This window comes from Mugil cephalus, chromosome 5 (genome assembly GCF_022458985.1).
Source record: "Mugil cephalus isolate CIBA_MC_2020 chromosome 5, CIBA_Mcephalus_1.1, whole genome shotgun sequence".
Taxonomy (NCBI): domain Eukaryota; kingdom Metazoa; phylum Chordata; class Actinopteri; order Mugiliformes; family Mugilidae; genus Mugil; species Mugil cephalus.
The window spans coordinates 11317037-11332389 of NC_061774.1; the positions used below are offsets into that span (position 1 = coordinate 11317037).

A 15353-nucleotide genomic window follows, 5' to 3' on the forward strand; every position below is an offset into this window, starting at 1 on the left:
CAAATAGTGAGTCCAAATGCACACTAATGAATTACAAACTGTGGCGTTATTGACAACCGAGCAATAACAGTGGCATACGATACGACCAGTTCTCAACACACTCAGCCGCGGCATTACAGCCTTTCACATCAGGAAGATAATGTGATGCAGTGGCAGTGTGTCTGTGTGTGTGTGGGGATGCATGTGTAGATGTATGTGCCTAGACAGTATGTCATTTCATAAGTGGGTCCATTATGTCTGTGGCCACTTAATGGTAACCTGATACAGGACGAGGCACACATAATCACGTATGCATGCTCTTGACAATGAACAATCGGGAGCGCAAGCTTTCAGACCTCATGTGATTGTTGCGTTTGTCACAACAGCGTATGATAAGCATGGAAGCTGTACATCTGTAAATGTGAGAAAACGTTCGCTAGGATGCCAGCGCTGACGAGGGTGAGTCAGAAGAAGAGGATGGATTTGTTGGAGAAAGAGGAGACGATTGTAAAAGAGAGCTTTATGTGACAGGAAGTCGTTTATGCGTGGATCACATTTCCACCCAATCTGTCTTGGAATGTCTGAGCGCAAGCAATATCAAGACCACATGAACGCCACCTCACACACAAATATATATATATTTTTTTGCATTTAAAATTAAGCTATCCAAATAATACACAGGTTCAAATACTAATTTTCTTAATACTTAAAACGCGCAACAGTAGGGGGGGCATGCAACTGCTGTAAACATAATAAATAAATATAAAATATGCATTATACATTGTGCATTACTAAGATTTGTTGGATTCACATTAATGTGTATTTAAATATATTTTAATTTGTAGGGAAGAATTGAAAAAATATATAAAAAATGTCTAATGAACCAAAAGGTTTTCCGAACGCCCTGCAGTACCGCTCTGGAACCCCTAGGGGTCCCAGACCCCTTGTTGAAGACCTATGTTCTACAGGGAAACATTTAGACCAGGGCAGTCCCACCCCATAGCAATGACAGTCCTTGATGGCGGTAGTCATCCCCAGCAGGATGCAGCCTGACACAGACACACACAAAAATTCTAGGACATCTAGCTGCACAGGACAAAGCTAAAAGCTGGAGTTGGAAATACCACTGGCCTCCAAATTCACTAAATCCTAAACTGATCGAGTATCTGTGGGATGATCCACAGAGCTCCCCCCACCCTCAACCCAAAGGCCCCCACTAATAACATCCAGACACCACAGGACACCCTCAGAAGGTCCACATCCATTCTCTGACGAGTCACAACTGTTGTAGAAGCACAAGGGACACCTACACGATATTAGGAAGGTGGTCATAATGTTATGGGGATTGGCCTGATTGGCGCACACGTTAAATTGACACTACATGGGAGATGGACCTGAGGACTTCGAACCACACAGTCTTTCCATAATCACGAGTCCCGATTTTATTTATAGTTTTGAGTGGAACGTGATCTCAGCTAAAGGATTGATAATGATTCATTCCCCAAAGAATGAATTAACCTTTGCTTCAGCACTCAAGTCAAAACAAATCGTTTCCATTTACGTGTGCAATATCAACATTTAGGTCAATGACGGCTGAGAGACAGTGACTAAGTACTAGATGGTGACAGAAAAAGAACTGACTAGATTCACGGTTCCCAAAAATGAACTCCTGCCGACTCTGAATCCCTGACTCCTTCTCTAGCACCATTACGAGCCCACGTCTCTGCGTGAATTATCTCAACAACCGTTGGATGAAATTTGGTTCAGACATTTAATTGTCCAGTCCCAGCCTCATCTATACGCCGGCAAACATACTCACACATTAAACTAAAAGGGTAACGATCTGAAGAGGTCATTCTCGGGACATCCAGTCAGTGATGCAGCAGGTGGCGCAGGAAGAGTACCCTATTATCAAAAGCTGTCTAAATGGATGTCAACCTCACATCCGGTGGTTTTTGGCTCTTAAAAACCACATCTGAAACCATCAAGTACTTAGGCCTCGGCCTCTTGTTGGAAACCACTGTCTCTCAAACTTCCACCAGCGCAGCCGCCCGACGCACACACTCCAAAACCGCCCTGCCTGGTTAAACGATGTGCCAACTGCGTGTGTGGAAATGCTGTGGAAATTTCTCGAGTTAAGAGTTAAGACTACGCTAAAAGCTTTTCGTCCGTAACACAATGTAATGGATTCATATCTATGCTGACTTTAATGGTGAGTGTTAAAATTCATGGTGTAGGCTGGACTTTGGGATAAAATAAAGCAGGAGTCTTCAACATTGTTCAGGTCAAAGACCCCCAGACTGATGGAGACGTTAAGTAGTTACCTACTATATGCGTTCTATACTAAACTTGCCCAGTGCTATTTATACATATACATTATTATCATTTTGCATTCAGTATTACAATGTCCCTTATCCCTTTACTAAAATATGTTGGATTCATGTTAATATATATTTAAAGAAATTTTAATTTGTGGGGGAAAATGATAATGATTTGAATTGAAGACCTGTGAATTAAAGGATTATCTTGTTCCCTCAAACATACATGAAAGTGTTGTTCTTAAAACAAGACAGTTTTAGACAGTCAACAGTTTAGTCTATGAAACACTGTCTTTGATCAAATGAAGCCCCACAAGGAAACACGCTTAAGTGCCGGGAACCCGTCAGGGTGCGAGCCCCGACCACTGGCAGCTTTTGTGGGTTCAGCATCTGTCCCTAAGGACATGTCACCACGTGGACAGGAGGAGCTGGGGGTGGACCAGTCACCTCGGCCATTAATGGTTCCTATACGACACTGAGCCACGGCGCAACAAACAATTCACTACGACAACGTGAGGATTTATTGAAAATGGTTCATTTATTTATTTCAGCCTGAAATCATAACATTGCAAAACACAGAAACGATTGTTTTTAAAAAGTCTCTCTACACAAGAGGAACGAAATGGCTTTACATCTGCTACCCATCCACATTATTTCACTAGTAACTCCTAGAATCCTCACTACTTTGAAACTAAAAGAAAACCTCACATGGTTCAGATGGAAACCCCTTCACGGATTCAAATGGTACACCGGCGTACCGTCGTCTCTCCGAGCTGTCAGGAGGAAGGTCGCTCAAGTTTTCAGAGTCAGTCACAGGATGTTGGAACTTAACACGTAGAAGAAAAAAAAAAAAAAAACTCTGTCTGCTGATCCGTCCGTCCGTCAATGTGATATTAACATAGCGAGTATGAGTGCTTGGTCCTTGGTTTGTGTGTATGATCTGAAAAAGTGTTTAATCAGATTCTTCTTCTGAGCTGGCAGGTGTGGACACTGCTTCTTCTTCCTCATCGTCATCTGACTCATGCTATAAAAAAATAAATAAATAAAAGTCGTTAAATGGGAGATCATTTAAAAATTACTACCATCACCGAACTAAGAAATGCTAATTTGTATGAAAAACTGCCGACAAATGTTCGACCAGTGGCAACAGTGTGGATCACATTGCATTCATTTAATAGTCATCTACTACAGTTATTTTTTTTTAGATGTATAAAGAACTCGTTTAATATAACACATTTCATTGAAGGTAAATTCAACGACATCTAGCTACATAGGACAAGGCTAAAAGTTGGAGTTGGAAATACTTAATGAATCTACAGATGAATCCACCAGGTCCACATACACTCATCCACATATTAAAATGTCTCTTTAAAGGTCTTTGATGTTCAAATGTCCCAGTTAATTTAAGGAATTAAATATCTAATAGGGTGTAAACTATTCTCAAATACAACTGTGTGTGTGTGTGTATATATATATATATATATATATATATACACACACACACACAGTATCAGTCTGGTTCTAGCTGCATATAATAATAAAATAACAGTCACACTTGTTGCTGTCCCTCTTTCCGTCTCTAGTTCTTACCTGTGGTCTCTTTTATCTCGTGTGCAGTTTCAGTTACCATTCTTCTCCATTTGTCTCTTTCCCCTGCAGCTGTCCCTCTATCAGACCATAGCAGCTAACGTAAATAAGTCTCTCCTCCTCTTCTTAGCTTGAGTTAATTTTGTTCTCCAGATGCACCCAAGCATAAAACATTAGTTGTTATCCTTAACCAAAACTGAATTCTGAGTTTTATTTAAAACTGCAAACACACACCTGCATCCTCCTGCAGAAATGAGTAAAACTATTTTAGTCTCTGTTTTGACTGCAGTGTGTGGCGACTATAGAGGCTCCTGCTGCGGCCTCTCTGATAATGTCATCCATCATTGTTGGCTTTACCTTCTTCCTCTTGGACTTGCTCTTGTGATCAGAGTCTGACGAACTCTCGCTGGTCTCGATGAATTCTCGGCTCTTGAAGCTGTCGTTGCCTCCGGCCCGGTCCCTGTCCTTATCTGCTGCGGCAGACTTCCTCTTCTTCTCGTCCTTTTTGCCTCCAGATTTCTTACTCTCCCTAATGGGTGGAGGGCGGTGAAGAAACAAAGGTCACATATATTTAAGTCTGTAAAGAAGATATGAAGCTTCGAGGTCGCGAGTCTTACTTCTTGGAGGTGGAAGTTGATCCTCCGCCGCTCTCTTTGTACTCTTTCTTTGCTTTGTCGTACTGCCTCTTCGCCTCGCCTGCCTTCACTTCCCACTCCTAAAGGTAAGAGAAGATGATGGGATTAAGGGGGATCCATGACTACAACATCATGAAATACACGGATCAATTAAACATATGTGTGTACTGGTTTGTTGAAATGAAACCGGTTTGCATCAAATCTTTATCATCGTTCCTTTGTCGTGTCTGACACTAGAGATCGACCGATGTGGATTTTTTAGGGCCGATACTTTTTACATGAGCTTTGGCCGATGGCCGACACGAGCTGCTGATTTTTCTATGTCGATACTCGGAGCCAATTCTGCTTTTGTAACAAATGTTACAAGTCTCAATGTAATCAAAAACATTAACATTTATTAAACTCAAAGAATTTTAGGGCCACCAAAGAAAAGATGTAGATACTGAGGTCAATAAAGAGAGGTCACACTGCCTGAGAGACATCAGTCTAACCTTTGTCTCTCCTTTTGGACAGAACAGACTCTGCAGACTCCAGTCTAATCCGTCCCACCTTAACAGAGGCAAATCTGTCAATTACTTTTTCGTGCTTGTCTCTCCTCCTTCTCACCTCCTGAAGTCTGCTTTGGCCTGTGGTCTTTCTCAGACAATTATATTTAGCTTACATGAAGTATTAGTCTTACACCTCGGCTTTAACATCAACACATATCCCAACCACAAGCTTAACAGCAGCACAACAGCTCCAAGTTAAACTGTGGACAGTGGTTGATTGACAACCTGCACTATTTGTCTGCTAAAAAAAAAAAAGTCAGCTAGCAAACTGCAACTGAACAACAACAGTTAAAGTTGGGACTAATGACTGGAAAGTGTTGGTGTTGAGTGATTAAGTAAATAGATCTTTGCTTGGTATTTTTTTTTTTTTCAAATAATAAAAAAAAAAAGAAAATGCTTTTTTCCAACTCTTAGGGTGCGTGAAACTATTAATAGTACAAGCATTTTCCAACTTCCAGCTGAACACACTCTGTTAGAGGGGGAGGGGCAATGTATGGGCTGCACGGGTCTAAAGCGTCTCCAGAACAGCAGCACGGTGCTGTGTAACAAAAATCTTGCCGGTATCAGTGAACGCAACCGCGTATCGGCCGATACCAGTAAAAAAACTAAATATCGGTCGATCTTGAGTTAAACGCCTTAAAAAGTGAATTTGCCCTAGTTCTCGTTCTCACCTCCTTCTCGTCTTTGCCCAGCTGCCTCCACATCTCTCCGGCCTTCTTGGAGATCTCTGTGATGGAGATGCCAGGATTCTCCGATTTGATTCGCTCGCGGCTGGAGTTGAGCCAAAGCATGTAGGCGCTCATCGGCCTCTTGGGGCCGCCGGTATCCTTCTGCTTCTTCTGCTCACGTTCGAACAAATTGAAGAGAGTTAGCGGGAATATGCGGTCAAGGTTCATACAGCGCGTCTGTTCGCAGCTGTCGTCTCACCTCTTTCCGTGGCTTCCTTTCTTTTTTCTCCTTCACCACTTTGGCTTTTTTGGGCTTTTTCTTCTTGGCGCTCTCGTCTTCGCTGTCGTCCCCTTCATCGCTGCTCTCGCTGGCCGAGGCGTTGCTGTCGTACCTGAGTGAATGTGGAGGAAAAACGGAAGCAGGAATAAGGAGAATCAAACTATCTGCGTGAAATAAGGCAGAGAGGGAAGTTTTTAAAAATGGTTAATGCCAATAAAATGTTATTGGAACGTCACTTACTCTTCTGTAATGTCATCATCCTCCTCCCCAGGGTTGAAAGACTCATCTGAGGAGCGACAGTTACACACAATCAGACCTACTGAACTTGACAAACTCTCTTCTTCTGCCACACTGAGACCATTACTCACCACTTTCGCCGTCCGATTCGTCGCTGTCGTTGCCTTCCTCCCTGATCTTGCCCTCGGCCTTCATCCTCTCCAAGTAGGCGTCGTGCTGGTCGTCATCCGAGTCGCTGTACTCGTCGATCTTACCCTTCATGCCCTGGAAACACACTGCATGGTCAAGAAAACAGCCTGCCACCACCCACGACGCAGCAGCCCGCAGATTAGTCTCCCTCATGTCAGAAAACGCCATCTTAAAAGAGTCCCAATTCTCTGATCCGGAAACAATAAAGAATTTAAATAATGTATTGATTATTATAAGCAGCTGAAGTTGATTAAAGGTCTGAAACAACCATTCACGGAGAATAGAGACCAGAAAATGGTTTAATGTTTTTTTCATTTTCCTAAAATTTTGTGTTGAAAATGGGTGAATCGTTTTAGGCGTATGCAGCCTTTAATCAGTCTCCAGCTGTAAACAGAGTGCAGGTAATAATAGGAGGCTCCCAAGCAGATGTTGTAGTTTTTTTTAAAGCGGTCATAAGGAAAAACATAGAGCTTAGAACCCATTGGGGAAAAAAAAAAATGCCATGCTGTATAGTTAAGTTTAATTTGTGACACCTTAGGCTTGATTTCAAGTTTTATTTGAAAACTCATCAAAAGGTCTGGGAAAAGTCTAAAAAAAAAAAAAAAAAAAAACTCTCAAACTATTCTTGGCGACCCAAGTCAAGCCATTTTCCTCCCACACGCTCTCTTCCCATCTCCATGCATCAGCATCCGTGTCCGTCAGCCGACAGACAAACGACGCGTCGCACGGGCTGCTGTTAAAAACACACCGACAGGAAATGGAGAGCATTCGTTTTCATTGACCCGCTCCGCTGACCCCATCACCATAGCAACAGATGTCCTCTTTACCAGCGAAAAAAACGAGTCGGCCGCGCCGTCAAACACGCCAGGAGCGCGTACGTGTCGACAGAGGTAAATGCAATCAGCGCCGCCTACATCGGGCAGCGGTCGTGATGACGACTGTGTCGAGTGTTAAAGCACACCAAAAGCCCCCGGGCCACACATTAGTCAGCACGATGCAGACAAACACACAGTTATCACACAGTCACACACTCCTTCGCCCCCCCCCCCCCCCCTCCCCCAAGACCCGTAATTACTCATAAATCACTCAAGATTTATCCGGTTCTCCACCAAACATATTGGTTGCATCAAACCAAATCAAGAGTATTAAACATAGTTCTCATAACAAACACACCAGCAGCACGCCATGCAAGCAGAAATCACTCCAAACTCATAAAATCATGTGCCTAATGGAAACGTGACACCCATGACCATACCCACCTTCTTCTACAGGGGTACATGGACAGACACACAGGAGAAGGGCGACAAACATCAATATCTAGGATGGAAGTCTGACAGAATGTGTGTAATATGTTTATTCTAAAAGCTGGTTTATTCATTACCTCCTTGAACCCTCTGTTCTTGATGTTGAGCTTCTTGGCGTTGACAAAGTCAAAAAGTTTGCCATACTCCTCTCTAGAGAGAAAAGAGAAACACGGGACGTGTGCAGGAATTCATGTTACGATCTCACATGAACACAACTTGATGTATGAATGAACACGTTACTCTAGATCTGCTCCTCCTCACCTCTCGATGCTGCTGAACGTGTACTGGTTTCCCTGCTTGGTCTCGATCTCGAAGTCAAAGGACCGCGTCGTGGTGGTGCCTCTGGCGAAGTTGACACAGGAGATCTCTTCAAAGCGCAGGTGAACGGGCGGCTTGTGGACGTAGATGAAGCCCCTCTCCAGAGGATAGAGGAGGCCTGAAGACGCCTTGTAGGAGCAGGTGATGCACTGAGCCCCGGAGTGGCTGAGGAGGAAGGGAGGGGGAGGTTGGTTCCAAAGAGCGAGGTTTTATTAAATGTTTTTAAATTGTTAACATCATATCGTACGGTTTACGCGTTAAACGTGTGCCTACCCCTGGAAGTTTCCAGGTACAGTGATCTTGCGGTTGACCAGGGCCTTCATCACTCTGCTGACCATCTCATAGAGAGAGCCGGACATGTTCTTACTGAGTTTGCCCTCAAAGCGACGCTCCACATCCTCCCTGTTTCACGCAGAAGAAAGAAAAGCTTTAAGACTTTAACCAGAACAGCTCCCCGGGATTTGTAAGCAGCGATGTGAGGACCAGGAGACATTTTGGCCCATGTATGTTTCGGTCACTGGATTTTCAGTTCAGAGAAGGACATTAAAAAACGGGTAATTGAATTTCATTTTAAAATTCCCAAATTAAAATTGAAAGTCAAGGTATTTTATTTTATAAGAGTCGAAAAGGGCTAAACAAAAGTTTTAAAAAAGATTGATTTTCATTTTTTTGTTTCAAAAACCAAAAGTAAAATTGACAGAAACAAAAAAGTGTCTGTTTTTTCATATTGTGCAACTGGAAGTTGTCATTTTTAAAGCAAAAGCACTTGCATGGTGCTGTGTGTCTGGTAAGAGCATAACAACATATTACTTCCACCTTTTTGACATGATGGCAAAACAAGGCTCGTCATCTATATCAGTATAACGTTAGCTTGCAGCTAACTATTCCCTGTTTACATGTAGTTATTTTTAGTTTTTACCAGTTTTAGTTTTTACGCAATATGCAGCTACGTTTTTCTGCAGTCATGTCGTTTTCACTGAGACACACACACACTTTGTGTCGAAAAACAACGTACTGATCCATGTCCATCAACTTCTGTTACACAGCACCGTCCTCACACATGCGCTTACTCTAAAAACGTCACTTTCTCGTTGCACATCATGGATTTTGTGTTTTTAGAAACAGAAAATGAAAACAGACCGGTTTTTACAGCTTAGTTTATCCCTTGTTCATCCTGATAAATAAAAAATGCCGTGATTTTTAAAATAAAAAATCAAATAACCACTCACTTTTTTGTTTTTTTAATATCCTTTTCTGAATGGAAAATCCAAGGACCAAAACTTAAACAGACGCTTTTTAAATGCAACCGTAAACGTGTGAAAATTGCTCCTGACCTGTAGTTCCCTCTAGTGGACACAGGCTTCACAACATCAAGAAATGTCAAGAAATCAAGTTATCCTTAAGTCATTTCCATTAGCAACGTACGTCCCTAACATGTCTCCGTGCTCTTGGACTTGGCTCCACCCAATGCTACTGTCCTGGCATCCTTAACCTCCATGTACTTACTCGCTCATGTTGAGGGTGAGGTTGATGTCCTCTTCCTTGGAGAAGAGCAGAATAAGGAAGTGATACCGTGTCTGACCCTGTTTGATGGGAGGATCCAGACTGATCTATGAAGACAACAGGGAGACAAGTTACAAATGTCAGAACTGCTACTTTGGGTTAGAGACACTGTAAAAACGACACAAAAGGCACAAGGGCTCCACTCACCACAAAGAACATCTGCCTCTGATCCTTGTGTGGCAGCAGGAAGAGTCGGAGGACGGTGGTGTAGGGAATCTTGTAGTCAAAAGTCTTACCATGCAGGTGGAGGAACGTTGGGTAGATACGAATGTCATATCTAAAAAAATAAATAAAAAATAGAAGAAATGAGACATCAGTCACGTTTACTTCTAACATAAGTGCTGTGTAGTGTGTGTTTAAATCTCATTACCTTCCTCTGGGTGTAAGACACTGCAGCTCTTTGAAGATACACACAGCGTCGCCTGTGGCCTGGATCACATCAGCCTTAGACAACACGTTCTGAGCGAACGCCTGAAGCGAAACACAGACTTTTAGATCCGCTACCGACACAAATGACAACAAAAACAAGAGTATCCCTCCCCTCCTCACCTCTACAGGGTCTTGTCGTTCATCGGACTGGCTGGGTGGGACGTAGAATCGGACCTCCATGAGGGACACTTCTGTGTCGTCGTTTTGGTGAAACTCCAGGGTGACTTCGTTCTTCCCTGTGGCGCACTGGGAAACGTTGGACAGCGGGATCTCAAAGGCTGTGTTTTCGTTGACGTCGAACGACAACAGCGGGCCTGAAATGGAATAAGAGAGAGGAAACGGTAAATCCCTACATCAATCAATCGATCATTGAGAACATAGGTCTTCAACGGGGGGTCCACAGAGTTACTGCAGGGATGGTCGCAAAATCTTTGGTTGATCAGACATTTCTTTTACATATTTTATTAACTTTTCCTAACATATTTAAATGTCTTTAAATGCACATTATTATAATGAACCCAACATATTTTAACAGAGGGATAAATGGAGGAAGAAGACGCCATCTTTCATTCAGCGATACAGGAGCTGTCTCAACAGCGCACCGTTTCTCACAGAGCGCCACACTAGACCTGTCAATCTAAGCCTCCTGGACACAGTAGGCCCCGCCCCCATCGCTGCTGAGCCAATCACGAGGCCGCATATTACACACCGACTGTGTCGGGTTCTCCGCGATCGGTCGAGATCCTCTTAAAGTCCCCAGATGAAATATTAGCGGAAGGGAAGCTAACAGTGCAGCTCACTCCCATCATCACTACTGAGGCCAAAATAACTGGTGTTCCTACAACGTTTAGCTACGTTTAAAGTTAAATCCTGGACGTGTCAATTATGTTTATTATTATGTCAATTATTGTTTATGTTTACGGCAGCTGTACGTCCACTCTACTGTTGCACATATTTGAAATAAATAATATTTGAATCTATGTATTATTTTAATAGCTTAATATTCAATGCAAAATGATGATAATAATATATATTCATACATAGCACTAGGCCGAGTTTAATATAGAACACATACAGTAGGTGGGGGGTCCCTCCCTAATCTCTCCATCAGTTTGGGGTCTCTGGCCTAAAAAACACTGACCCCTGATTGAGAGAAGCGATCAACGTGTTGATGTGTTTTTACCTGAGAACTTGGCTGTTCCCCAGTTCCAGCCCTTCACACACATGTCCTTCTCCGTCAGCTCCACCTTGTAGTTAGCCTTGAAAAACTCAGAAATCTTCTCAAAGTCCTGTTGGGTGAAGGAAACAGAGGGAAGACAGAGACACGTTAGTAAGGTTTAAAAAACAAAACAAAAGAACACATGAAACCAAAAGCGTCGAGGCCGCAGAAGCATCGGCTCCGCATGGGTCACAGCTTATAAAAACAGCACCTAAGAAGAACGAGGGATGTGGGATAATTAATCACAACGCAAATGTAACCACCTCTGCCGCTGGGGTCTCCTGGGAACACAGGAGGTGAATGTAATCCATCCGCCCCCTCTGTCCTCCACCCCACCACTGACAATCAGCCTGTTTATTTATCCAGCAGGCCCGCTTACAACTGGAAAGGACTCACACACTGTGACAAACACATGGTCAATCACACACACACACACACACACACACACACACACACACACACACACAGTCCCGGTAGTACAAACACATGTGGAAGTGATTGCGGTGTGCGAGTTGTGTGCAGGGTAGAATGAGAGTCTGTGGGAAAACGAATTTACACACCTGGATATCTGCCTGTCCATGAGGTTATTACAGCCAATTAGAGCCCACAGAGTCTCTCTGTGCATGTGTGTGTGTGTGTGTGTGTGCTGAGGTTCATCAGTGCCCTTGCTGACCAGAATTAAAGCGTTGTTTAGATACGAGAGCAAATGCGAGCAGATGTGTAAATGCACAAAATCTGAGTTTGTGCAGTTCTCAACTCCTCATTACAGATTCGTTGTTGCATATAATAAACATAGAGGCCGGGGTGTTGTCTTGTTTGGTTTTAAACACACATACAAAAAAAAGGAGAAAAGGCATCACAGTTCCAGTCAGACTTTGGGACGTGATGGTCTGATTTCCGTGGGCACTAGTTTAAAAAAAAAAAAACATGCAACCACCTCCATCAGAACCGACTGACGACACTAAACCTGATAGTTTCGAGCATTTTTTTTTGAGGTCGGGGGGATGACGACGTTCACCCATTGCCCGCATCATGTGACGCGATGAGTTTCGGAGAGAGACATCAACATGGACGTAGTAAAATACTGAGCTGTCCAAACCAATGTCCAAATGTTTGAAAGGATAAACGAAGCTGGAGCTGATGAGCAGCAACGCTGAAAACACGAGACTGTGTAATTCATCTTTTTAGACCGAACTGTCAATCAGATGATTTTTCTTCGCGCCCATGTTCACTATCAATCACAGGATGATTTCAGTCGAGTTAGAGCCATAGTGTCTGTGTAAACGTAGCCAGCGCGACAATGATTTGGGTGAATTACAGTCTAAACACAGAAGTGACAGAAAGAAAAGTGACGTACACTTTCCTCTGCACCTCCCGCTCCTCCAGATGACATTTACAGGTCAGCTGTATTACAGACTCTCTGGCAGAGATTTCTCGCTCAAGGACACTTCACAGGGACAGATGAATCAAAGTGTCTGTTCCTCACGCCAGCAGCCAAACCTCCGGCCAGTTCTCGATTACCGACACTAACTGCGGGATAATAAACAATGACATCACGGCCTGCGCCGAGAGGATCCATCTCCCTGAAAAATATGCTGATTAACCCCAGGAGACAGACGCAGACTCCAGGTTAGACCCCATCCCGGCGTTGTACTTTGCGCGTTGACATTCCCCATGCACCCCGAGCAGCAGGGAAAAAGGGGGAAAAAAAAAGATACAGGGTGATAAAAAACAAACACGACCACAATTTTTTTTCTCTTGTCTGTTTTCTGAGCCAAATTGTTTCGGTGGATTGATATAAACACTGACTCACATGAGCAGATGATTACACTGTTTATGGAACACACATGCTAACGCTGCTTTCCCTCATTAATCCCATTAGGAGCTTTGGGGAGAAGGGCCGACTCATTCACATATTTTTGAAGGAAACCCAAACACACACACTCATGCGCACAGCAGTGGTGGCATTTACGCAAGATGGTAGTGTTTTTCTGTGAAAATGTCAAGCGAGGAATGGATATTGTTTATCAGTGGTTCCCTTGATTGTGTTACGTCCTTTGTCATAAACAAAGCGCTACACAAACCAGCAGTGTGTGTCAGTCTGAAATACTCCACTGTTGCCTTGTTTTCCTCGGAGTAAGGTAACAATTATTTCCTAGAAACAGCAGGAAAATAGAGCAGAAAAACAAGGAGAGCGTCGCGTGGAAATTTTAGAGTCTGATCGGCTGCTTTAACCTCAAAAATCCTTTAAAAAAAAAAACACAACGCTTTATACATTACAAACAATCTCGATAGGAGAACTACAGGACCGGGCACGTCCAGAACTCACCGTGTCCCTGAAGCCGTCATATTTGTAGATGTGTCCCGTGCTGGTGCCGAGTTTGATGCCGTGGCCCAAACAAACTCGTCTCCACTGGGCCGCGTTGAGCTCGCCTGCAGGGATGCTGTCCACCTTCCCCGTCTTGCTGCTCTTATAAACAACGTTCTGCTTGCTGAATCGCAGCCGCCCATCGTTCTGCAGCAGCAATGACGGAGACAGTGTTTAATGCTGGGACTTCAGGTTGCTTGATAATCAAACTGAACCGTCAACTAATCCCCTAGTGGCCTGATCAGCCAGTGTTAGATAAACTGATTTAAATGCGGGTATTTCTGTTTTTCTGTGTGGTCTATATTTTATATTTATTCCCCACACTACCTCTGCAGTAACATGTAATTATATAATCCCTGTAATTCTTGTTCACATTTGCACTTTATTCACTTTACTCTTACAGTCATGTTTATTTCCTCAACGGACAATTAGGATAGTTAATACATTTATGACATAGTTTTTTCGTATATAATTTCCTTATGTTCTCATAATGACAATAAAGACTCTTGATTCTCTATATTGTTCTATTTTTTGTTTCTGAAATGCGTTTGTCCAACTAAGCTGTTCTATGTACAAAAGTATGTGCAACAACTTGCTGGAGTTTTGATCACGTCATACTTCTTTCCTACCTGCGTACTACCTTGTAAACTGATGAAGTTGCACCATAATATTTATTATTTGGTACAAAATAATATCCAGAGGTAGTTAATGAAGATACTGACCCAGGAGCCTTTGACCTCCTGATAGATCTCGTTGAACTCCAGTGTGTCTCCCATTTCAGCTCACAGGCGTTGACCGACGCTCTACAGACAGAAGGAAAAAACTGAATTAGGTACAGTCTGTCTGAATAAGATAGATACTAAGTTCACTCAGTGTTCTGATAACATCCCCAGGAAATAGTCTGATGTTGATGAAAACATGAGGTGCAGACAAAGAAAGTCAAACCATAGACTGCAAAAAGACAGAAGCCTGCTTTAATGTGATGATGAAACTCTTTTTGCTGGTATTTTTTATCTTTTCTTTGTAGTATTCAATACTTAAGTCACAATTTAAAGTGTCTAGTTAAGTCAAGAGTTAGCTAACAATAGCTAATAGTATTGAGGGTTTAAAATAAAATATTGATGCTGGAGTTTCACGAACATTTCACCTGCTATTTTATTAACATATAAACCACTTTACAGCAGTGTGAGCCCACGTTTCTTTAACATAAACGATAATTAACACCCACGCTGCGCCACGAACAACAGCTAAGCTAAAGTGAACAGTACAGGGGGCGCTTCTTTTATGGAGCTATGCTGCACTGTGTTTAGTTTAGTCCCCGAGTGTATGAAGCAAAAGGAGAGATGCCCGAAAGCACCGCCCTACGGAGAGACAATGTGCATTGAATCGAGCGCTCTACAAAAGCTAGGCCGGTGTAAAGAAAGCAAGTGATGCACAGACTTAATTAAGCAAAATAAATAGCTCAAAGTTAAGCCTTGGTGAGCGTTATGCTTCACTGTAACTTACAAATACACATAAGTTGGCCCACTACTAAATGAGTAAACATATTTTCAAAACTTCACGTCTTACTGTCACAGTGATGATCAGCTCCGCCTGTTTCCCGCGTGTAGCATCGGGAGCTAGCGCTACGTCACAGGAAAGAATCATATTTACTTCCGGTACGGTGAGTTTTTTTATTTTATTTTAATCTTCAAAGCCTTTAACGTCAAGT

At 42.9% G+C, this 15353-nt stretch overlaps 1 protein-coding gene across 2 annotated transcripts; it reads right to left on the minus strand.

The window, feature by feature from the left end:
- Window positions 1-2816: 2816 nt before the first annotated feature.
- Window positions 2817-15337, minus strand: ssrp1a (structure specific recognition protein 1a). 2 transcript variants are annotated; one of them, XM_047585731.1, is made up of 19 exons: window positions 15212-15337; window positions 14365-14445; window positions 13604-13789; window positions 11239-11344; window positions 10176-10369; window positions 9997-10097; window positions 9774-9903; window positions 9570-9673; window positions 8337-8465; window positions 8007-8228; window positions 7823-7895; window positions 7701-7706; window positions 6384-6516; window positions 6256-6301; window positions 5995-6127; window positions 5739-5906; window positions 4502-4599; window positions 4242-4413; window positions 2817-3321 (listed from the first exon to the last, which is right to left on the minus strand). In XM_047585731.1, the coding sequence occupies exons 2-19, from the start codon at window positions 14416-14418 to the stop codon at window positions 3250-3252; spliced, it is 2127 nt and encodes a 708-aa protein (XP_047441687.1). In that variant the 5' UTR covers window positions 14419-14445; window positions 15212-15337; the 3' UTR covers window positions 2817-3249. The 2 variants fall into 2 exon arrangements, with proteins under 2 accessions (XP_047441687.1, XP_047441689.1); XM_047585733.1 differs by lacking the exon at window positions 7701-7706 and having other exon boundaries at window positions 15212-15336.
- Between the last annotated feature and the right edge of the window lie 16 nt (window positions 15338-15353).